Here is a 23,936-nt window from a genome sequence, read left to right as displayed (position 1 = left end):
TTTTTTAATTAAAAAAAAAGGACATAGAAAACATCAGTCTTGAACTTCTCTTCAAGAACCCGGGCTGCAAAGGAAATCTCCTTTGTTTTTGTTATTTATATGCTGTCAAGTTTTGAAGTGGTGAGTTTCAGGTCGGTTTTGCTAATTTCACTCAGTAAAACTGCAGTGTTTCTGTTTCTAGATAGTACTTTGCTTCTTTGTCTCTTTAAAAGGTCACAGTGAAAGCTTGGCCTGGATCGTGCCGGCCATATGGAATGGATAAGGGCACAATCTTAAAATGTGATTATGGGGTTGTGTGGGGGCGAAAGAGGCGATCCAGCTAGAAACTCATTGAAAAGGATCTCACATTGCAAAAGAATCGGTTCTTAAAAAACTAGAACTTCGTGCTTTTCTTTCTTTTTAAATGAAGTAGCTGCTGTTACTGAGTTCCCTGTTTTATTCCGTAATTATCATATGGTGTTAGTTTATGGGCAGAGAAATGGGATTTTCAGAAAGTAGCTTGCTTTCTGTGTGGCAACCAGACATTACACTAAAATGGGTTTTAACATGTGTAACTCAAAAGAAACTCTTCAGCCTGGCATCTGTTGAGACCATAGTTAGTTCTTACTGCTGTCAGTCCAGGCAGGCCTCTTGGAGGTTGCTCTTTTCTATTCCAAACTGAGGTTTGGTGAACTTTACCCAGGGCCTGGAGTTGAAATGAGTAAATTGGGTGTTTTATGCACATGTAATTTTGGTTTATAATGTAAAGCTTTTTACAGCATGACCTAGTGTTTAATAGATGCTTATAGGTGGGTATTCAAAGGACAGTTCTGCATGACCTATATGATACTTTGATTGTCAATACATTAACTAAATTATATCACTTTCATTTGCTGTACAGTTTATAGTGTTGTTAAGCCTCATGATTACTTAATACGTTTTGTAGCATTAACTTTGATGCTGTTGTCTACACCTCCCCCCCTTTTTCCCTCTTAAATTGCCCCAAGGGCTAAGGATTTTTTCTTTTCAAATAATATGTTTTAAAATTCATCTTCTGCTCTAGGATAAGGCAACCAATTTCAGAAAAAGCAGCTCTGTATTATCCACATGAAACATTATAAAGAGTGTTTTGAATAAGTTAATAATCATTGCTTTCTAATTTTGGCTTTAGACTGCAGTTTAACATAATGGAAAAGAGTAATCTTGATAAAAAGTGGTTTAAAAAGGCACATTTATTGTTAATGAACCTCATAACCAAAAACAGATGGGACCTCGATCAACGGTAAACCTTTAGTTCTCAGTGTGCCACTCTGGAGTACAAAGATAAATAGCCATTAATGTTTCTCAAACTTTATAGTTCTTCAATTGGCATTCTTAAGGTTGCTTTTAAACCTCTAGATTAACATTGCTGTTCCCCTTTTCTTGATTATATGGTAAGAAGTAGGCTATGGTTAAACAGAAGAAAAAAAATGTTTACAGAAAAGCCATGCTAATACAAACAGGCTTTCCACAAATCCAGATTTAAATAGCTTCAGTATAAGAATTTAAAACAAAAACAAGCTATGTCAAATTAAAATGGTAATTATTCTCTCTGGTTTTCCTAAATATGAAACCCTTAGTTTTATGAGGTCAATACTTCAAATACCATGAAAGTTCATAAAATAATTCTACTTACCTGTTCTTATCAATCCTAGGTAAAACTATACTTTAAAAATGATTTTGATATTGTCTAATCACTTTACTATAAATGATGTGAAAATTGATGTCTAATACATAACTGAAAATAATTATCAGTTAATGTTTTGAAGTTAATTTCGATGTTAACGCCATTCCATGCTGAGGTTATTTCTGAATACTGGATATTTTGTTTTACCAGTATCATCAAGGTTTTTTTTTTTTCCTTCAGCTTGGCACTTCAGCCTAATGTGTATATCATGAAGTATATTCAATTTTTAAAAAAATATTTATTTTTAACAACCCTCTATTACTAATGGACACCTAAATATTAACTCTAAAACACATGAGTTTAATGCATCAGTACATTGGATATTTGAAAACCTTTCACTTCTTTCTGTTTGCTTAGGGGATGAACTGATCCAATCATGTGTTTGACCCAAAACTTGATTAGGTCTTTAACAAGTCACACAACTCTTGAAACTTTGGTAGTAGAAAACTTTTTCTAGGCATTAACTTATGCCACTGGGGAGTTTAAAAAGCAGCTGGATGTTTGTTGCTTTCTTTAGAGATAGTTTATGTGTTTTTTTAAAATAAGAATTAAAACATGTAAAAATATAAACATATACATTAGATTTCTAATATTTTGAACTGTGATAATCTTTCCATCCTTTATTAAAGTGTTTCTGCTATCTTTTTGTAATGAGTTTCTAGTTGTTAAAAATTTGGACTACATAAATACAATTTGCTGTTTTCTTTTTAGCTATACTTCTGATAATTCTAAAAGTAAGCCCATTTTTCGTCACTTGGTTTTTTTTTTTTATAGGTCAATTACCTTTTTATTCATGTGTATTGGTACAGTTTCCACAGATCATTCTGTTAATTTGAATAAGAATGTAGGGCTATTATCTAGAAACATAGTAACATCTGTATTATATCTAGAAAGGCCATTTTACAAATACATTATATTAGCAGAGAGAGATATCTAGAGCTAAAACATTTACATAGGACACATATATACATACAGGTCCCCAACCAATTGTAACATGTCTTCTTTTTAAATTCTGGCAGGTGATCTTTAGACAGTGACTGAGTATGGATCATTTGAACGAGGCAACTCAGGGGAAAGAACATTCAGAAATGTCTAACAATGTGAGTGATCCGAAGGGTCCACCAGCCAAGATTGCCCGCCTGGAGCAGAACGGGAGCCCACTAGGAAGAGGAAGGCTTGGGAGTACAGGTGCAAAAATGCAGGGAGTGCCTTTAAAACACTCGGGCCATCTGATGAAAACCAACCTTAGGAAAGGTAAATACTTTCAAGCCAAATCCTGGAAAGCTGAAAGCCCTGGTGTCTACACAAGGCCACATTGTGTGGGGGTGGAGTGGCAGAACATGTTTTGTATACTCTGCCTTTATTCTCTTTCTGATCTTAAATTAGTTACCTTCTGGGACCTTAGTATCAATCATGTTAGAAAGTATAGGCTTCATGCTTGGGTGGAGCATTTTACTGTGGACTGGAATCATTGGACATTTCAGATTCTAAGGACTGAATTAAATATAATGGTCTTAGTTTACGCAGGGGTCCATTCAAAAGGTGTTACAGTGGAGGACCGTAGGCGGCTGTTGCTTTAAACTAACCTGATTAACAATAAAACACTGAGGTGGTTTGAGAGCTATCCTAGCTTCTTTCTAAGATTTTTGGCTGTAAGGCAGTTTCAGAGATCTTAAAAGTCTTACACAGAAGTTTTGTCATGTTATTTTTCGTGGGCTTATTTTCTTAAGAGAAAATTCATTAGTATTGAAAAATCTGATGATTCTAGTTTTTAGTTTTTGTTTTAATTGGATATGCTTGTTGAAGAAAGATTTAGGCAAGTTTATAAAGGGAAGATGTGTAACTGTGTGACTCCTTTCTACCAATATTAAATTGATGCAGTTTAACAACTTTGACTGTGTTTAACAGTGTTATTCCTGTAAAGCAGTGCCTATCCCTGGTGTAATGCCTGTGCCTCGTAAGGAGCTTCATTCTGTGTCTGAATAACATGTATAGGAATCAGATTTTCCTTACATTTGCTAAGCAATGGATTAAAAATGCTATATTTTAGCCACCAAGAATATTAAGTAGATAAAGTTAGAAGGCAGAGGAATTTCATTGTGCTTGATGCATAACATTTATCATACAATCATTTATTTTTTCCTTGGTTTGGCGAAAACAAAGAATATATTGATCCTGAAATGAACAGACACAGCAGTCCGTATTGTTAGATCTTTATCTATTAAAAATGGAAAAACAGCACTTCAGCAAATTCTTTGGCCTCTACTCATGATTACCCTATTTATTGATTGTTTGCCAAGAATGTATGCATCTTAAGAAAGCCAGGGTAAGAGCATTAAAAATATAATTTATTACGGCTTTTCAAACAGAGTGCATTAATATTGTACTGTGAAGCACTGGGGCTCTATAAAAAAGACTTTCTGACGCCTGCAAACATGTAAGTTCCATAAATTCCTAAATAGGAGATTTCAGCTGTCTCTGGTATTATGTGATATTTGCACAGCAAACTTTAATGCCAGGACAGTTTTAGACAAGGATTCTACAGACTTCACTGCTCCTTATGGCAGACGTGCTGTTTACACAGGCTCATAAACCTTCAGCAAAAGCTTCTAAGACTGCCTTCAGGTTTAAATCATGTGGTATTTTTAGCATTCAGCAGTGACCAGTGCTCTCCCTTTTAAATGCTGGAAGGTTATGAAGTTGCTGTGGTTGGAACTCTCGCCAAACACTAGCACAAATAATCAGACAGTTCAGAGAAGGCTTATGTTCAGCGTTACTCCCAGGAACAGGAGGGTAACCGCAACAGTTTGCTAGAAGATCTGTAATTAGATGATACTCTTGTTACTTTATAGCCATCTTTATTGTTTTAGGGTACCTCTAAACATGATCGATAAAATCCAAAATAAATCCAATATATTTCAATAGTTTGAAAACCCTGCAGTTCATAGGTCTAAGGAAGAGTATATTGTAGAATACATCTGTTTAATCCTACAAAAGGAAGAATCAATATGCATGTTTTTGTTGTACTTACTCAACTCTTTGAAGATATCAGGACAGAAGGAGGAAGACCTAAAAGTACAGTAAATTCACTTCCTGCTCAAATGCTTTTTTGTTTTGTTTTTTGAATGTATTCTAAAAATGCAGGTTAATTGTAGAAGGGTCTCAGATACTTCAGATAACAAAATTGCTAAAGCCTTTTCATGGGTTTTTAATTAATATTTCCATCTTATTTTTCTTGTGCGTGGTTTCTGTCTGACAGGTGCTAGATGAAAATTATGGCTGAGATGAGAAAGCACTACTAAGAAAAAGGGATTGAATGTTTTTGTTTGTTTAGGCGATTTTGTCAAAATACCTTCAAGGAAGAAATCACCAGTTTGCATATTGCTGTTTTTGCTGTGATCTCCCCAAGTTGTCTTCTGATCCCTGATGGGTTCTCTCGCTGGTATAAAACAGCTGAATGAATGACAAAAATATTGGCAAGCTCTGCAGCTTGTTTTTCATGCCTATCCTATTGGTACCTCTGAATGAGTTTGTGAGTTTTTCTAAGTAAACCTAAAGGGGTTTATTTGTCAGAGCTAGAATCTCTTGTGAACAGTTCACTAAAGCTTTGGTGAAGACTCACATGTAGAAAGATGTAGCTGTTTTATTGCCGGCTTTTGTTCAACAGAAACAAGCAAATAGAGAATCTTTAAAGAGCCTCTCTGGTGTCAGTAGGAAATCCTGATTTTTAGCTACGGTTGCTGTGTACTACACATCTTCGGAAGTTGGTAGGATTCTGTGAGTCCAGAGGACAGAGCTTATATAGGCATTAGTATTGTAGGACTAATTGTGGATCCTGGGTGCCCTGTTAAAGTAACCCTTGTCATCATTTATGCTAAAGATGATACCCTTCTGGCAGTTTGCCACAGTACAATTCAGATGCATCTGCTTTTAACCCTTTTCCGTTATCATTGGAAGTCTGACAGTGAGCTGCATAAACACCTTGAGTACTACAGCATTCCGTAATATCAATTTCTAGAAGAAGCCTCTTTCTAATAGTGCTGTGGCTTGTGCTTATTAATCATCTGGCTACTGAGTTACTATTGGATTAAAATATATGAAGAGAGAGCACACCAAATCTATGCAGATTCCTTTATCCTAATATGTCCTGATAAGGTCAGTTTCCTTTTCTCTCTCTCATTTTTATCTTATTTGCTATAACAAAGATTGTTGATTTTAAAGACTTGCGGATACTCTGTTATCTTTTTAGTTAGGTAGGTTAAATAAGTATTCATAAAAGCAAATGGTATTTATATGCGTTATGCACATATTGAAATTGTATATTATGAGCACCAGTTTGGTTAAGTACTTTGTGTGGAACCAGTTAGAGTTAATATCTAAAAAAGGAAGAAAATGAAAATTTCACGGTCGAAGATAATTTGTTTGGACACAAACAGGAAAAGTTTATTATTAACAAAATCATGTAGGCAGTAGGAATGTAGGACCTTCCGAAGATAACTAGTGACTTATGTTTGCTGCTGTATACTCATAGCAAACTCGAGAAGACACATTTATTTCTCTTTCTTCACCATTATTATTTGATCAGAAAGGTAATTCTGCATTCATTGGTTTTGGAAAATGCGCTGTTAATTTAAAGCCCAACTTAGGACCAAGTTCACATTCTACTTAAATATTTCTCTTACAACTTTAAATAATACAGGAATGTATATATTTGTGTGCATGTGCCTGTAGTTCTGTACCCAGTCTGCCTTGGAAGCACAGTGAATCTCTTGTGATTATTTTCGTGGCTAATTTTTCCTCCCTCAGGCTGTATTTCTGAAGACTGTTGGTTTTCCATCTCTTTTTCTTCGTCTTTTTGATAGGAACCATGCTACCGGTTTTCTGTGTGGTGGAACATTATGAAAATGCCATTGAATATGATTGCAAGGAGGAGCATGCAGAATTTGTGTTGGTGAGAAAGGATATGCTTTTCAACCAGCTGATAGAAATGGCACTGCTGTCTCTAGGTTATTCACATAGCTCTGCTGCCCAGGCCAAAGGTAAATAATGTGTACGTGGGGTTGGAAAAATTGCTTGGCATCCTTTGTTTACCTTGCAGAGAAAGCACTGAATATTTTTATTCAAAGAACTGTAGCCTGTGTATTACATTGGTTCCTTATAGGCTGTGGCTTTAAAAAATTGGCTTAATTCAGTTTGGTTTAGTTAACACACATTTTGCTCATGTGGAATGTCGAGGTAGATTTTTTTTTTAAATTACTTCAGCTGAATCATTAGTATGCTTATTGACCTTAATAATCTGCTCCACTGAGGACCCACAAGGAAGTGAGGAGCGTATTTGAGCAGATGGACTGTTGAGAGTCAATTTGCATTTATGACTGAATATCTAGTTCTGTTTCTTTTATTCTGTTTCTGATGGTTTTATGGGCTGTAAAGTATTTTTCAATGCTGATTCCCACTGCAATAGAGAATCTTATCTAAATCGTAAAGCCATTTAGAACTGGTTCAGCTATGTCTTATTAGAACTTCCTGTAAGTTAGGAAAATGTGGCCTTATGCATAGGTTTTATTGATGGGGTTTTATTTCCAAAATAATAAACAACCCTATAGTCATTTACATAATTTTACAATTTGGAAAGCTAAGCTGTGAATATTTTCATTGACCTGCCTTTTAGAGGGAAGGGAATCATTCAAACAGAAATAACAGTATTGCTTGTGGTAGGGGTAGCAGAAAAAAAAAAAGGATGACCCTTCTACTAGATTTGGTATCTGAGGGTAAAATATTTAGTGACATATTCTTTTTATCTGAAATAGGGCTAATCCAGGTTGGAAAATGGAATCCAGTTCCACTGTCTTATGTGACAGATGCCCCTGATGCTACAGTAGCAGATATGCTTCAAGATGTGTATCATGTGGTCACATTGAAAATTCAGTTACACAGGTGAGTCAAGACAGCAAATCTAGGGTGAAACGTTCTTCTTACCTGGTCTTTTTGAAATGAAGCATCTCTCTCTGGTCAACCTTCAATTTTTTTTTTTTTTTTTTTTTTTTACTCTGTGTTTCAGAAAGGTTAATACAGATTGATTTTGTTACCCTATCCTTCTGCCTTTTTTCCTAACGTCAGTGTATAATTTAAAAGTACCTCCCCCCCGCACACACACACACAAAATTTGTAGGTTTGTGCAGGTTATCAAAAGACAAGACTTTTTACGTTTAGTCAATTAAATAATGCATTACAAGAAAGCATTTTACATAAAGTTTACTTAAGAAAAAAATATTTTTGCATATCATGAACAGTGCCATCTGTGTACATTTTGTGAAAGACTGTCTTATTCACTGTTACCACAATCTTATTTGTTTATTTATTTTTTTACGATTTTAATTCGTATGAACAGAGTAATGAAAGGAAATCGGTTAATACGTTAAAGCTTTTCACGATGGCTCATGAGAAAGCAGTACACCTTAAATTGTCTTCCCAAGCGCATCAGAGCAGGAAGGTAGAAGTAACATGAAAAAATAGCCACCACAGGCAGCTGATGTATAATTCATGCATCGATACAGCAGATGTGTTGTATAAAGTAATTAACTAATCGGAACAATCAGGAGACCGAGAGCAATCTCCAGATGCATCTGTTTGATGCGCAAAATGAAATCTGTCTGTCTTAAAGGAATGTTCTGCAGCAGGATGCAATCTTGTAATAATCCCCTTTCTAATCTATGTCTCAAATAGTTGCCCCAAACTAGAAGACTTGCCTCCCGAACAATGGTCGCACACCACAGTGAGGAATGCTCTGAAGGACTTACTGAAAGATATGAATCAGAGTTCGTTGGCCAAGGAGTGCCCCCTTTCACAGGTACTTAGCATAGCATGTAATAAATAATAAGACATCATGGGCAACCCTGATTTGAGGTTTGATGAAGCTCCCTAGCTTAAAGCAACTGGTATCTGAAGCAAGAATCTGCCAAAAATGCAAAGTGACTTGACCACTGGTGACCTTTTAAAATATGCCTGATTCGTTCCGAACAGAGCCTATAGGCTTTTTCTCCCTTGGGGAAAAGAGCCAAAGGACTGTTTACAGGAAAAACAGTGCAGAAGACTCCGCTGGCTAGTTTTTAGATTTGTCTTCTTTCTGAGTGCTGTGAGTATGATGGCTACATTCTCCTGAATGCCCTTATTTAAGAAAGAGTCGAGGTGGTACTGCTCCCACAAAGCTTCTCTGAGTGGGAATGGCAGTGTCAGTGCTATCTGCAAAAAGTAACTGTGCGGTTCTTGGATACTTTACTCATTACCAAAAAATCAAAAGTGTTTCAGTAAAAATAATGATGAAAATAATTACCCATAACTAAAAGTTGAATAGTTGTTAATTCATTCAGATTTTGTGACCAATTCTTTGGCTTTGGTTTACTTCTTTTCTGTTTTTTAAGTGGAATCTTCTTTTTCCCCTCTTAGTTGCGTGTCATATCAGGGATTTTTGAAATGAAATAAATATTTTTTAATTATTTTCCTTGATTTCTTTAGAATAAATTTGGTGGACGGCAGCTAAAACTCTAGGTAGAGACTGCTGACCTGCCTATAAATAGAAAATCAAACATCATTTTTGATGAAACTCAGCTGATTTCAAATACAAAAGAAAAAGGATGCCGTGAATCTGCTGTTAAGGGCTGCTTGTGGGGTCACCACGTAAATATGTTATAGTCATCCCTCAGTATCCAAATCCATTTTAAGGCCATTCCATGATACAGTGTGATTGGAATCTTGGTCCACCTAGATTTTTACCAAATATTTAATGTTTTCTTTTAATTTGAGTTTTAATTCTGAATATTAGTCTCAGTTATTTGAACTTGAACTGTATGACTGCTGTATACATTTCTGCAATTGGGAGATCTCAAAATGTATTTCTGCTATATTCTGAGTAGTAGATACTCTCAAAATGTATTTCTAATGTGGGGCTCATGATGATGATTGAGTACCTTTGGCAGGAAACTTATGGGCTTTGCGCTTCTGTTTCATAAAAACTCCATGCATTTCAGATTGGCTAACTTACAGTCTAACATTTTTACTTTGATGTTTCTTAGAAATTTTAGAAATAAAGCAAATGAATTAAGTTTATAATGAATAGCTTTCTATATTCTTCTACGGTAAGCTATAGCCAAAGGTTACATATTCTCTGTATTGCTAAGTGTCCATTTCTTGCAATTCAGAGTACACTTTTTTTTTTTTTTTTTTTTTTTTTTTTTTTGTCATTTCAGCTAATCTCCTATCTTCCCTCTCTCTCCCTTGGAATAGAGAGGACATGAATTTATAACCATCAAATAAAAGTTATTAAATTAATTAAACACAGTTAAATCAATAGGATTATATAATAAAAGCAGGGTGACTCTTCAGTGGCTTCATTTCGCAGACAACTCCAGATAACATGTTACATGGTTGCTAACACTTGAAAATTTGAAATGATCTGGAAATAAACTTTCAAAAAACTCAGTTAAAACATGATATAAATACCCCGTACAGAAATCACATGTGTCTTTATGTTACTAGATGTCCCACTGATCTTGGAAGCATATTCAAAGACTTAAGGCATTTACTCTGAGCTGAAGAAGAAGATGTTAGTACAAATATTTATTGATACAGTTAGTGAGAACTAATTGTTAAATGATATAACATTCAGCCAGTAAACTCCACCTCACTATAACTTACAAATAGAATTTTGAATTTAACTTAGTGTTATCATGGAAAATGAATTGAATACAGACAATTATAACATTAAGTAGAATGACAAAATGTAATTCAGGACTTGGTTTTGGAGTCATACATTGGTGAATTTCTATAGAGAGAGGTTTTCAGATACATGGCCTCCTGTGGCTGGATACCTCACTGTAATCATTAAGTGATGGAACTAGGCTGCAATTTCAACATCAGTTATAATTACAGTATTCTTTTCCTTAAAAAAATCTTCTAAAAATTCAGCGTAGTTTAGCAGTGAAAGCAAATATTTGAAATTAATTTAATATTTAACAGTATGAAAAAATGTAAATTGTTCTCTAAATGAGGGAGTTATTTTATATTTTGCTGAATCATCTTCTGTTTTTCTATGAATCTGATACTCTAGTCAGAATGTTTTCAATAAACTATTTTGTTTGCTTCTTGATTATGTTTTTCTGTCTAGAGTTATTAAGATGAGAAATGCAAGTTCCCTAAAGCCTATGTCCAAAATACGTGTTGAGTTTGACAAAACTACTCTTTTTCCTATGGTGAAGATTTGGTGATAAAGATGTTGCGGTGAAAAATGCCTAGCAAATAAGTATGACCTCAGTCTTGTACAAAATGGGACCTAACACCAAGAAATGCCAAGTGTTAAGGCCTTTCTTCCCCTATGGAGTATTGATTCATTCATGCAAGAGAACCTTTAGCATGCGATTCAGCATGCACATTTTACCATAGAGTAAGGGTTTTATTTTGTTGAATGTGATAAAGTGTTCGAGTAGCAAATATGGTTACAGGGTCCCTCAATATTAAACTTAGTATAAAGTTCACCCTCCTAGCCCCTGCTCTATTAGAGGAATTTGTACAAATTCCTGTAATAGAGCAGGGGCTAGGAGGAGTGGAACTGGGAAGCCACCAGGATTTTGCCTGGGGTGTTGGATAAGTCCTGCCTCCTATGCTCCTAGGATGGTAGTCTAATACTTGCTAAGCAAATGTCCATTTGGACTTGGGTTCTTAGAACCAGAAGGGATTATCCTTCCTAGGCTCTTCCCCTTTGACAGTTGAAGGAGCCAGTGTCCCTGGAGATTCAAGTCATGGTGCTAGTTAATGACTGACACAAAAGTCCTGACTTGCTAAGCTTATGTCCTTGGCTGATGATAAATTTTAAAAGTGTTGATTTAGCTACTCAGGAGGCTGAGGCAGGAGAATTACTTGAACCTGGGAGGCAGAGGTTGCAGTGAGCTGAGATTGTCCTACTTCACTCCAGCCTGGTGACAGAGTGAGACGCCGTCTCAAAAACAAAAACAAAAAACCTTACATTTGGGTACAATAATGTTTTCTTTGATAATATTTGTAAGGTTTTCTCTAGCTGCAGAAATTCCATAAGTGGGCTTGGCTTGATTTACAACTCATACCTTTATTTCTGTTATCACTTTCCTATCATAAATTTGCCCAAATAGATTAACACTCATTTATTAAGTTCTTTGTACCACATGTGTTTTTAAATTTTTGTCAAATGTTCTAAGACATAAGAAATGCTTAGCTCATTATAGGTCTGAGGATGGATGTTTTGTTGTCACTTTGATTTTTTCAGTGGATATGGTTAGATAAATTGGATGTTACATTCTGAACTGCAGCTAAGGAGGGGAGAATAAACTCTGATTTGGGGACAACAAAGCCTGTAATCATAAAACTTTGAGGATATGGATTTGGGAGGAAAATTGGGAATTTAAAAAGTGAACAATTTGATTTATAATAAAACATTACCTTTTGATGCTTATTTTCCCTGGAGTTTTAGAAATTGCATTTAAACACTAGATAAATATATAGACATTCTGATACAGGGGTAAATTCATTTTGTTAAGTAAAAGGTCAGCTATTAACTTCTACCAGCCTAATGTCTTCCTTCTAAAAATGTTTAGGTCAAATATTTTGTGGGGGTTTTAATCTGATTTGCTCATTTTTACCTCTCCTCTGTCACCACACACGGGCGGGCATACACACACAGACACACACACACACACACACACACACACACCCGCCCCTTTCACGTTTTTAAGGCATTGGATTATTTTCTATCTTATTTCTCACCTGGAAAAGATATCTTTAAGCCAAGTCATATAAAGTGGGTGAGAACTGTCATTTTTATTTTCAAGTAGTAAAATATATACAAAATAAATTTAAATTTTAACATTCCATTTAGAAATAATATTGAGAAAGATGATTTTCCAATTTTCCTTTTTTTCACAGCATCCAAGGATCTCAAATATGTTGGACAATTTATTTATTAATGGCAAAATAGATTTTAAAAAGAAACTACCCTGTGCTTCTGAAGCTTAGCTTCAGTACTGCCCTCCTGAAACGTGACAATCATTTCCGTAGGAATTGAATACACTTACATGTTCAGTTGATTTTCAGTCTGTATTATAAATGATACTGGAACAACAATTAGAAAATCTATCATGTTATAGAAAAGTGTTTTAAATAAACTACTTTGTTTCACAGTTTCTGAACAGCAATTACATACATGTTTCTTAAAAGAAATCACATTCTTAAGAGAATAGCCAGCATCAGTATTCATATGTTGCATTTCACGTGAGAGTCTAACATATGAAATTTGTTTACATGCTCATATATTCAAAGGTATGTATCAACAGTCCGCTGTATGCCAGGCATTCTATTTCCTATGTAGTAATAAGGATATGACATCTTAATAGTTGAAATAATAGTATTACACTTTCATTTAGTGCTTTTGATGTATCAAAGGTGCCTTTGGTCCCGCTAGGTAGGATATAGTCTTATATTCCCATTTTTAAATGAGGAGCCTGAAGCGCAGAATGTTGACATGAATGTCTGTGGCTACCTCACTGGTGAAGCCAGAAGGGTAAGACCTCATACCCAGAGTCCATGAGCTTCACCAGATACCCTTTTTCATCACATACCAGAAACAAAGGAATTGTTAAAAAGACAAAATGAAAGCCTCTCAGATGAATTTGGTAGGTTTTATAATATGCTTTGATTTCTCTAAAGTAATGATAACTACTTGTAGTTTTCCAAGTACATTTATTCTTATAACTGAAAATTTTCTTTAATGTGTTTTGGTTTTTTGTCTTTGATTTTTTGTTTATATATTGTCTTGTTTTAAAAGTACATTGCTATCATTTCAAGCCCCCAATCACGGGTAATCCAGACAGGAACTGACTTTTGGGATAACTTGGCATTTGGGATGTTCAGAAGATTTGCCGGTGTACTTCTGTGCAGTTACTTCTCTTTTCTGTGCTTTCATATCCTCAAGACCAGTAGGCATAATTATGCTAATAGCCCTTTGTTTTGAACCCCAAGGTAACATTAGGCATTTTCATTACAAATTGTGGGCAGTTGAATTTCTTGGGTCTGTTTGAAAATACAGATTTCAGTCATCGGACTGGCCTGATCTGATGGACAAGGCTGTCAGCTCCATTTTAAAATAAAAAGATTCCTGTTTGGGATGTGCTGGAACGATTTTGTATTTGCCCCTTCCCAGTATAAAATTATAATCTTATGTTTAAACACGATATATTTTGAAGAAAAGCTCTAAAGAGAATCTTCTTTCCTTTTTAAAATTATAAAACTTTCCCCATTTTTTACCCTACTGACTGGGAATCTTGGATTATAAATGTCTGCTTTGCCAGGTATTCAGTGCTTGATACTAATTGGATCTTATGACCACTTTTCACCAATTGTAGTACTGTAATGGTGGTATCCATAAAGGAAATGGTAAACCTGTTTTATATGGGTAGTTGTGTGAATTGCAAAACTTGTACCAAATAATTTTTTTGCCTCCTCTTTTGAACCAGTCATGACATCATTTCTTTTTCAACTTACTGAGATGTCTGCTCTGTGTTAATATTATAATATGTATAATCTACAATAGAATTGTCCTCTAAATTGCGAGTTTTCCTTTTTGAATCTAATATATCAGGCTCACTTTTAGCTGACTTAGATACATAAGGATTTTATTGTAGCTTGATGTTAGCTCTCTGTAACCTTTCAGATATATTAATCAAAAAAGCCAAACTTAATAAAGCATCTAACTTAAAATGGATTGATCTCAGATATTTTATAGCCACTATCTTTTCACAATAGTAAAACATAAAAGAGTTTAAGCCATGGCAATTTAGAGAGTGCTTAACAATGTGTAACTACTTTATTTTCACTTAATAGATTTTTACCTGTGCCTTGTTTCAGATCTGAACAGGTTTCCTTTGACCTCAAAATCACTAATGCAAGGAAAATTACCATATCATGAGAATATTTTTCCTCTTTTTTTTGCCTGATGCTTAGAATAATAAATACTCCCAAGGCTTAGGAGTAGACATGGCCTGAGTGAAAGCCTATTAAATCTATTTTCTAATTGTTTTAAAAAAACAACTTAACCAAATCATGCTAACCAAACTGATTTTCTTGCTAAAACAGAACTAGTTTTAGAGTACATTTTAGATATCTTTTTTTCTCGATTACTACTTAAACTTCAAGTTGTGCTTTATCTGGATTTGCTTTATAGATCTGCTTCATTTCATGCAAGATTTGGGCAAAGTCATAAATAACCCTCCACTCCAAAAAAAAAAAAAATCCATATAATCAAAACAAACAGATACACAACTCAATTTCCCACTCTTTCATTGGAAACTGCTTGATTATAACGTGCCCTGAGTATAAAAAACATAAGAGAGCCTTTAACATAACAGGAGAGAGCCTCAGCCCTGGTTCCACAGCTCATTGCCAATTGAAGTAAGGAACGCTCTGGCTGTTGGGACTTTTAAATCTAGACTTAAAAGTTATTTGTTCTGTTTAGCATTTTTAAAATGATTCTATTAGGAATTGTATGTGCTTCAGTTTTAATTTTAACTCATAATGATTGTAAAGCACCCTGGGATGCTCGCATGAAGGGCGCTACAGAAATATAAGATTGTATTGTGTTCTAATATGCAGTCTTATGGGGTGCTGGAGTTTCATCGTGGACAATTCGTAAGGTTGCAGAATTCCTCATTGCAGAGAAGGTGGCTGACTTCTTTAGCAGCCTTTTTCTCTCATCTTACTCTGAAACTGTGTTCTCTTTAGTCACTCTCTTTCTTAAAAAAAATTGATTATATTCTATTGTAATATTTTCCCATGGAAGTGCTGATCTAATTTAGTTTACTCAGGGTGAAGATGCAAACCAGATGATAGGTTGGAAGTTAAAAAAAAAAGATTAAAGCTTTAATTGCTAGCACTATATGAGATCACATTCTTATCTGAATAACAGGACATGGTACTTCATTACTAGATGCCACCAACTACTTCAGGCTTGTCCCATTTTGCTGTCCACCTACTATTTGTTCCAAGGCAGTTCAAAAATGTAACAAGTATTAACTTTGTGAAATGTCACAATGGGACTCTTCTCTGTAGTGAAACTCCTGGGTTATGATAACATATGACAGAGCTTGATCTCATTTTCTTTTTACTTTTTAATGGGACTATTTCTTGAGTAATGGTATTTCTTCAACAACCTCATTCTGTCACTTTCGTATGTGCTTTTGTTTGTCATTGCTGTCTAGCATCACTTTAATTAGTGAGCTCCTAGCATCATAGCAATCAGGAACGTGAGTCCTGTTGTGGCCAGCCTTATGGCTTGGGCAGCTGACCCTCCATGACTCAATTTTCTTATCTGTAAAGTAGGAAGATAATACTTCCAGTTTCTTAGTATTGTTTCGAGAATTAAATGAGCTAATGCTTAGAAAACAGTTTTCAGTCCTAAAATGTGCCATAACTAGTTGTTTTTTTTTAAATGTGGGCATTGAGAGTTTGAAATCACACTTGTGCATGCCACATGGGCTAAGAAACTCTCGGCTACATGGAAAATTTTGGTGCAGTCTTCATTTTTAGTGGAAACAACCAAATACTTTTCATTTGTGAAAAAAAATGAAAGGTATTTGGACCATATTATAACTCATTCTCAACGTTAAGGAACACTTAACAATCATAAAGTTATGATGTATTTTAAAATGTAAGTGGGGGAAGACTGAAGCTTGTACTTTAAATAAATTCATTTGTAAGTTTGGCAAATATGATACCCTAGACTAGACAAAGTCAAATAGAATAAAGATGTCTGATGGAGCTGTCATCAAGAGGAGAGCTTCTCCCAATGTCCTGTGCATTAACTAAGTTCACCTGTATTCCCAGCAGGTTCTGTCTTCTCCTTGTGTGCCTAGCTTAGCATTTTCCACATTGTTCTGAAACAGTCTGTGGACTAACTAGGCTGTCTGTATATACTGTAATTGACTGTCCCAAAGAAACTAAGTTGTATTCATCATCACTGTCATAGATGCTGGCACACAGTAGGGACTCGGGAATATTCATCAGACTTAAACAACCTTGTAGGATTTGTACATGTTTATTTCGTAAACCAATATACCATGTCAATAGTTGTTTTAGTAGTACTTTATAGATACTTATGAAATATTTTCCTATGATACTTAATTCTGTATTTTTAGTTTACCTAACTAGAACAAATCACTTCTGAGTTTTTCTCTAAGAAAGCCTATGGACATTCCACGCTGTCTCATGCTTTTATATATTTGATAGTGTTCATGAATATGAGTGCCAAACTTACATGTTTGTAAGCAGAACAATAGTCTTGGAGTTACAGGGGACTTAGATGTCTGAAAAATGCTTGAAAGACCTAATTATACATCACAGTTAAGGACAAGCTTTAAAAACATATGCAGCATTTGTAAATTTTAAAATTTTTCTTCCACAATTGTACATGTATTTCGGCCTGGCCAATAATTTTCATTTTGTCTCAGTTGCATTATATTTGAGACCTTACTTTACTGTTATTTTCATTTGTCCATTTTCTTCTCATATTGAAGAGTAAAATAGGAAATTTTCAGTAACAGAGTCAAATAATTTATAGACAAAGATGCTGACGTTGCCAATATGGAAATGTTGACAGTATCATCCCATGTTCACTTACAATGTCCATTCCTCAGTTGTGTTCTAAAGTCAACATTTGGCGTAAGAGACTCCATTTAAGGCTATAAACATACAGCGTTTTAAAGTCAGCTGTATAAAAGTCTAGAGTTACCTGAATTTAGTGAGAGCTGCAAGTGTAGATAACTGTTCAGCCATTTCAGAATGGGCCTTAGGGTCTTGGTTTGTCCACCTTTTGCATGAGCACCAGCTCAGCATGGAAAACACATGTTTAGTGATGGATGGAGCTCTTTATTATATGATTTATAAGCCATTGCAGCACATTTTTATCATTTCGCCATAACTTCTAGTGAGATGATTACCAGAGGATGGCATTTTCCTACACTGTGAAGGATTTTCATAATATTGATTGAGATGAAGCCAGATTAATTTGATTTCTCTGTGTGATCTAATCCAGAGGTGACATTGGTTTATATTTATCTGGTAGACATGGGAAGTCTTATCTAAAAGCCAACAATGATGGATAAGACACAGAAATCAAAGCTGTGGTTTAGCCTTCAGTCTTCTATGAAGTCTTGGATCGGATCTGAGTGGGGTTCATGAACCCCACAATCTGCTCCAACGGGGGTTCAGACCCTGAAATTACAAGCCAGTTTTTGGAATGCATGAAGGACAGCTTTCATAGGTTTTATGTAATTTCCAAAATGAGTTCTGTGGCCTCATAAAAAGCTAAAAGCCAGGATTGTATTTTACCCCCAATTTTTAGGAAATATGGCTTAAAAATCCGATATGCTCATATAAAGAAGAAATGCAAAGAGGTAATATTAAAGTCTCCTGTGAAGAGTTACAGAGCCCAATTCTAATATTTACTTTTGGGAAGTGAATTGCTCAAAGTACTTTAGTTCTTGTTTTCCCTCTGTGGCTTAAGGGTTTTTGTTTTTTGCATTTTGTTTTTTTTCAATGCTTTATTTAGGATCTCTGGAACTTAAATTTGGTATCTTTTTCCTTCTATTTGTAAGTACAGATACTGGAAATTTTAATCTCTAGAGAGGATGAGCAATTTAACCACACAAGGGCATCAGAGACAGAGATTTCTCAAATGGGTACATAGATACAGAGTGCCTAAGATTCAGAATCAGGAAACAATTTTTTGCAACAAAATCAAAACCCTTTGGATTCATACTTATCTATAAAAAACTTGTGAAAATTCTATTTGGAATAACATAATATTTAACTTAATAATGAGTATATTTTAAATAATCCTAAGCAGGATGCCAAGGGACCGTAACCTTCCTAAAAAATAAAACTCTTGGAAACATTTGCACAGTGAGTGCCTGAGAATGAATAATGTGTGTTACAATTGAGTCTTCTTTAGTCATTTGGTTTGAGAAGACATAGAAATTTCATAGACAGTTAAAGCTGTTAGAAGAGACATTGGAGATTATCTAGTCCAGTTCCTTTCATGTTAACAGCTTCTGTGTACAGCTAATTTGGAATATCACATGCACTTAATAATAATATACCTTTTAAAAATATTTTATAGTTTAAGCTCTTTACGAACAGATTTATTTGGTTTGAGTAAGGTTTCAGTGTGATAAGAAGGTAGGTACTTATACAATGGGGCAGAATAGAGAATCTGGTCAGAACATATTACCTGAGCATTACATAAATTAACTATATGGAAGAGCCACGTAAACCATGAACCAATACTTACTTTAAAAATTGTGAATTGAGCATTTAAATAAATAAAATTTCTGTGCTTTGATATGATCACATTTTCATCTTTAGGAAATGTAGTAGGAAAATTGAAATAGAGTTGGATATGTTGTCTTTGTGCTTCCTTTTGTATTCCTTTGGAGCTTTGTACTGAGTTTCCAATTTTAGCAATGTGCCAGGGTTACTTTGTATGAAAATGCCATTTTCAGGCACTGTGATTGATCAAGATGGCAAGAGCCATAACTATGACAACTAGAGTTTAAGTAAAATTTAGAAGTGATTAGTCTCTTCTCAACAAATTGAGATTCCAAATATGTCCCAGTTGCATCTCCCAAGAGAATAGCTTAGAAAGCAATAGAGGATCCAGAGGGAAAGTTTTGGGAAACATAAGCTAACAAGCACAAACAGAATATTACACTTAGAAATCCTGCCATTTGCTCTCTTAAATTGAAGCCCATTTTCCATCGTTCCCACCCCAAATACCAGATGGGGACTACCTGTTAATTTTCAACAAATTTGTTTCTCATCAATATCTTGTATCTCATACGATACCTCTTAGAGCTTGTTTGTAGTATTTGATGTCCTTTGAGATTAAAAGGAAGCCTCATTTACGAGAAATCCCTGTGAAAATTGTATTCGAATGTGGAGGTGATGTGAAGGTAAAGTTTGACCTTTGAATTTTCCTCAGACAGATAAAAAGCTACTATAAAAATTGAAGCCATAGGTAGTCAGGACATGCACAAAGGGGTGGGAGATCAGAATGTATGAAGTTGCACTTCTCAAAAAAATAAAAATATAAAATAATAAAAGCCAGTAGTTTGACAGATTGTTCAGTAAATGCTCATTTTATTGAAAATTATAAAAAGGTGCTTAATGCCTTTGCACCATTAATACAATACATAAAAAGGTTACTGTCAAGATTAGTGTTCTATCCCTGAAAATTAACTATAGGGCTTTATACATCACCATCCATAGACTGAGAAGTTAAAGGTTTTTTAAATACACATTTTGCATTGTGCAGGCGTTTATTTCAGAAAACAATTATTTTAGACTTTATGCCAAAGACATTAGCAATGATGTGCTTTCATGTAAAGCACGGACATAACACATATGTATTATAAACAAGGTAGAACCATGAAATTCTCCTTATAGAATTAAACCTGTGCAAGATTATTTCCCTTGCTGTCTCTCCAGTGTATTCCAATTCAAAACATACATTCCTTCCTACAGAAAAAAGATATTCAGATTCCTTAGTTGAAATTAATTAGCATTCAGAAACCAGATAGCATGTTTTTGGGTATTCATGAGATCTCTGTTTGAAAAAAATGTTTTTAACTTGTAGAAATGTGTTGCAACACACAGATGGGAAGAAAAAGAAAAAAAAATCTCTTTAGCAAGCACTGTGTGTAAAAGGAATATTACATTTTGCACGCTCCTGATTGCTCTGTGTAAACAGTTTTTGACATCTGTCTTTATAGTTTTCGAGGAGAGGAAGACTTTGTTAAAAGAATCATTTTTATACAGCAGTCACCATTTCAGTCTTGCTTTACCTGTATTATGAAAGCAGATGGTCTGCATGTCTTTTGAATATTTATAACTATCAAAAACAATCTCTTGCTATTCACCCTTAGGCTTATGAGATGTCAGGACTGTTCTGGTTGAAAAAAATCATCTTGGGTGTTTACAGAAAGAGGATTACATTAAGCTGAAATGACTATACATTTTCCAGTTTAATATTTGTCCATCAGCTGTTTAATCGTATTTAGATAATTGTGTAAATAAGATGTTGTAGCCCTTGCCCTCTCTGCTGATGGAGCCTGAAAGCTTTAAACATGGGTGAACCACCATTTTGTAGATGCTCTTGCTACCTCCTCCCCACCTCAGCTGAACCATCGGCAAGTCCTTAGTAAGTTTTGATCATGATATCACAGTCCTGGTTTTTTTTTTTTTTTTTTTTTTAAAGTAGTGCACAGAAAGCAAGTATGTAGATCATATGAAATACTAGGAAGCTGCTGGCTTCCGGTACAGGCTGTTTAGTTTATTAGAGTATATTGTAATATGCAAATATGGTACAGCACTCCAATTACCCTTTAAAGCTGACATGGTTTTCTTTTTATTTTCTATGAGCTTGCAGAGCTCTGAGGGTATTTTGGAAAACTTTTGGTATAGTGGGGGTTAACTGTTTTTTGACTGGAAGCTGAGCAATCAGAGATAACAGATTTTGCTGTGGTTGGTTGATTTGGCAGAAAAGCATGAACAGTTTTGGTTTAAATGATTGAATAACCTGATTAGCATTGTTTTGGGGTGGTTTTTTTTGGTTGTTGTTAAAGGCACAACAAAGCAATTTTAAGGGTAATCAGATCTCTGCCTTTCCCCAGCTGATGAATCTTTTTTTGAGAAGTCCTCACCTCTCTAAAAACCCCTTCATTGGCTACTAAGATGAACAAGTAGAAAAATAAAACCATGTTTCTTCATTTTTTAATGTATTATAAATATATACCTACAGTATATATGATATTCTAGCAGGGGTTTAAAAGAATATATTTTTTTGAAAAATTATGTAACCTCAACTGATTCCTTGTGGTTTTTGTTTTTCAAATTTAAAAGAGCTACAGTATTTGAGAGCAAAGGTTCAGAATGTTCTGTCTATCTTTAAGTTAGGCTTTAGAAAAATTCCACCCTTACCTTTTCACAATTAGAAAGGTTATAAATAATGTATTTGGCTGAAAAGGAAGCTCAGCCTGTGGCAGATGGTATCATTCTAGAGTACTGGGGTTTCTGTGAAGATGGCATTCTTTCAGATCGGAACTTCAGCAGACTCTCAGAAAGAACCGAAGCTCTTCATAGGGAGTAGACATGTGCTTTATGCATCTTAGAAAAGCTTACAACTTGGCTCCTAGGATGAGAATATTGTGTCACACTGGGGTTATGAGACCCACAGCCAATTTCTGCCAACTTTGAAATTGTATTTCCCAACACTGGAAACTGTGGCCTATTTATTGGTTGGTATACTGTGTAGCATTTGAACTTGGGATTTCAACCGACTGAGTTTTGTCAGTTGGTTTATTTTATTCAGTGAACATTGATGTTTTATACAGACCAGCCACTGAATAGGAAACTTGCCATACAAGTTGTGTCTTTTTCAAAGTGCTTTGGATAGCTCATATAAATAGACACTGAGAGAGAACTGGAATAACATAACCACCGAGCACTGCAACTTCCGAGACATCTGTGTGGATGTATTTTGAAAAACCTGGGAAGGGATCTCTTGCAAATTAATGAACAAAGGTTCTTGAAACTATGATTTCTGTCACGACAGCCAAAGCGATGGATTTGAAAGATTCGTGTGACAACAGTTAAGCTGCCATTACTTTTGACCTTTAAGGGGAAAAAGAGGGAAGAGGATTTCTGGTGGCTTGCAGTAATGACTTTTTTTAGTGACCCTTTTCATTGATCACCTCGTATGTGACCAGCCCTGTAATGAGTCCAGGATATATTGAGATGAGTCTTTAGGCCCATAGTTCAGTGGAAAATAAACAGCAGGATGAGTGCTCTAGTGCAGGGAAGTTAGGAAAGGCCTCATGGAAGCCAGGATGCCCAGGCTGTATCCTGAAGGATGAGCAACTGTTAGCTAGAGATGGAAGAGGGCATGGGTCATGCATCCAAGCCAGAGGAGTGGTGGTGCCTTCTTGATGCTGTCTACCAGATACAGGCCAGCTTCAAAAAATACCACCAAATTGGAGTATGAGAAGAAATGGAATATTTCCCTTTGGTGTTTTCCCTTACTATTACTTGACCCAACTTGTAACTTAATAATTTCATCAGTATACTTCATTCTACATTACACTGAAAATACTGTATATCATTTGAAAATTTTACCTGATACTCCTTTGATATTTAAACTGTAGTCATCTGATATGAAATGTGATCATATAATGAAAGCCCAGTGATGAGGAGGTGGCAGAGGGTTGTCATAGTAATTAATATCTCTTAAGTATATACTTAATATGTTACAGGCTCTTTGCTAATTGTAACACATCTATTATTTATTGTCTGTCCAAGGGTAGATAGTATGTCTCTTCACATCATTATTTTCTTACTGACTTGTCCAGTGCTTGGCACATAGTAGAAATTAAATAAGTATATGCTGAATTAATTTTAAAAATGCCTGAATGGATGGATTGTCAGAGCAACTCCGTGAGATGTGTGCTATTATCATTCCCATTTAGCATAGGAAATTGTGATGGAATGGTCAACTATTTGACCCAAGGTCATACTACCAGTGTGTGATACATCCTTACTCGAATGCATGTTTATTTCTATTCTGTTTTGTCAGATGAACATTTAGTGTTTATTTTGATATATGCCAGGCATTGAGCTAGAAAATAATATGGTACCCCAGACCTGCGTGAACTCACAGCTTAGTGCAGTCTTTTTAAACCAGTACCTCCTTTTAAATGACACAAGAATCCCAAGCCTTTCTAACATGAAACTTGGTCTACTATCTGTACATCCCCACCACCTAGGAAAATATTACCAACTATGACTTTCTTTTATTTGTGTTATCAAAACACAGATAGGTGTTTCTTTCCTGATGCTCTAAGATTACACTATTGAATATGATTTTCAAATGCATGTGCACCACAAAATTCTGCAGTCTCTTCCCTGCCTTTGAAACCAGCTGGCTGTTCTACTCCAATGCTATGCCTAAGTTTTTAGTAAGGATTTTACCACCTGATCAACACATGCATGACGGGCCACACACACACATACACACACACACACACACACACACACCCTCTTGAGGTAGCTATATGAGCAATCTCATTGGACAGATTATTGCATGTTGTTCCAATAAAAATAG

General features: G+C 35.2%; 1 protein-coding gene across 12 annotated transcripts in view; it reads left to right on the top strand.

Moving 5' to 3' along the window:
* The window catches only part of SATB1 (SATB homeobox 1), a 98,908-nt gene that overhangs the window by 21,837 nt on the left and 53,135 nt on the right, over positions 1 to 23,936 (top strand). For 5 of the 12 annotated variants that reach the window (XM_037736386.1, XM_017522215.2, XM_017522217.2 and 2 more), the window contains exons 2-5: positions 2,725 to 2,959; positions 6,568 to 6,744; positions 7,516 to 7,642; positions 8,432 to 8,555. In XM_037736386.1, coding sequence (XP_037592314.1) covers positions 2,749 to 2,959; positions 6,568 to 6,744; positions 7,516 to 7,642; positions 8,432 to 8,555 — 639 coding nt within the window. In that variant the 5' untranslated portion in view covers positions 2,725 to 2,748. The other 7 variants (XM_017522221.2, XM_037736387.1, XM_037736385.1 and 4 more) reach the window with 4 other exon arrangements.

This window comes from Cebus imitator, unplaced genomic scaffold, assembly GCF_001604975.1.
Source record: "Cebus imitator isolate Cc_AM_T3 unplaced genomic scaffold, Cebus_imitator-1.0 Scaffold24, whole genome shotgun sequence".
Lineage (NCBI taxonomy): Eukaryota > Metazoa > Chordata > Mammalia > Primates > Cebidae > Cebus > Cebus imitator.
This window is presented reverse-complemented; position numbering and strand designations above follow the sequence as displayed.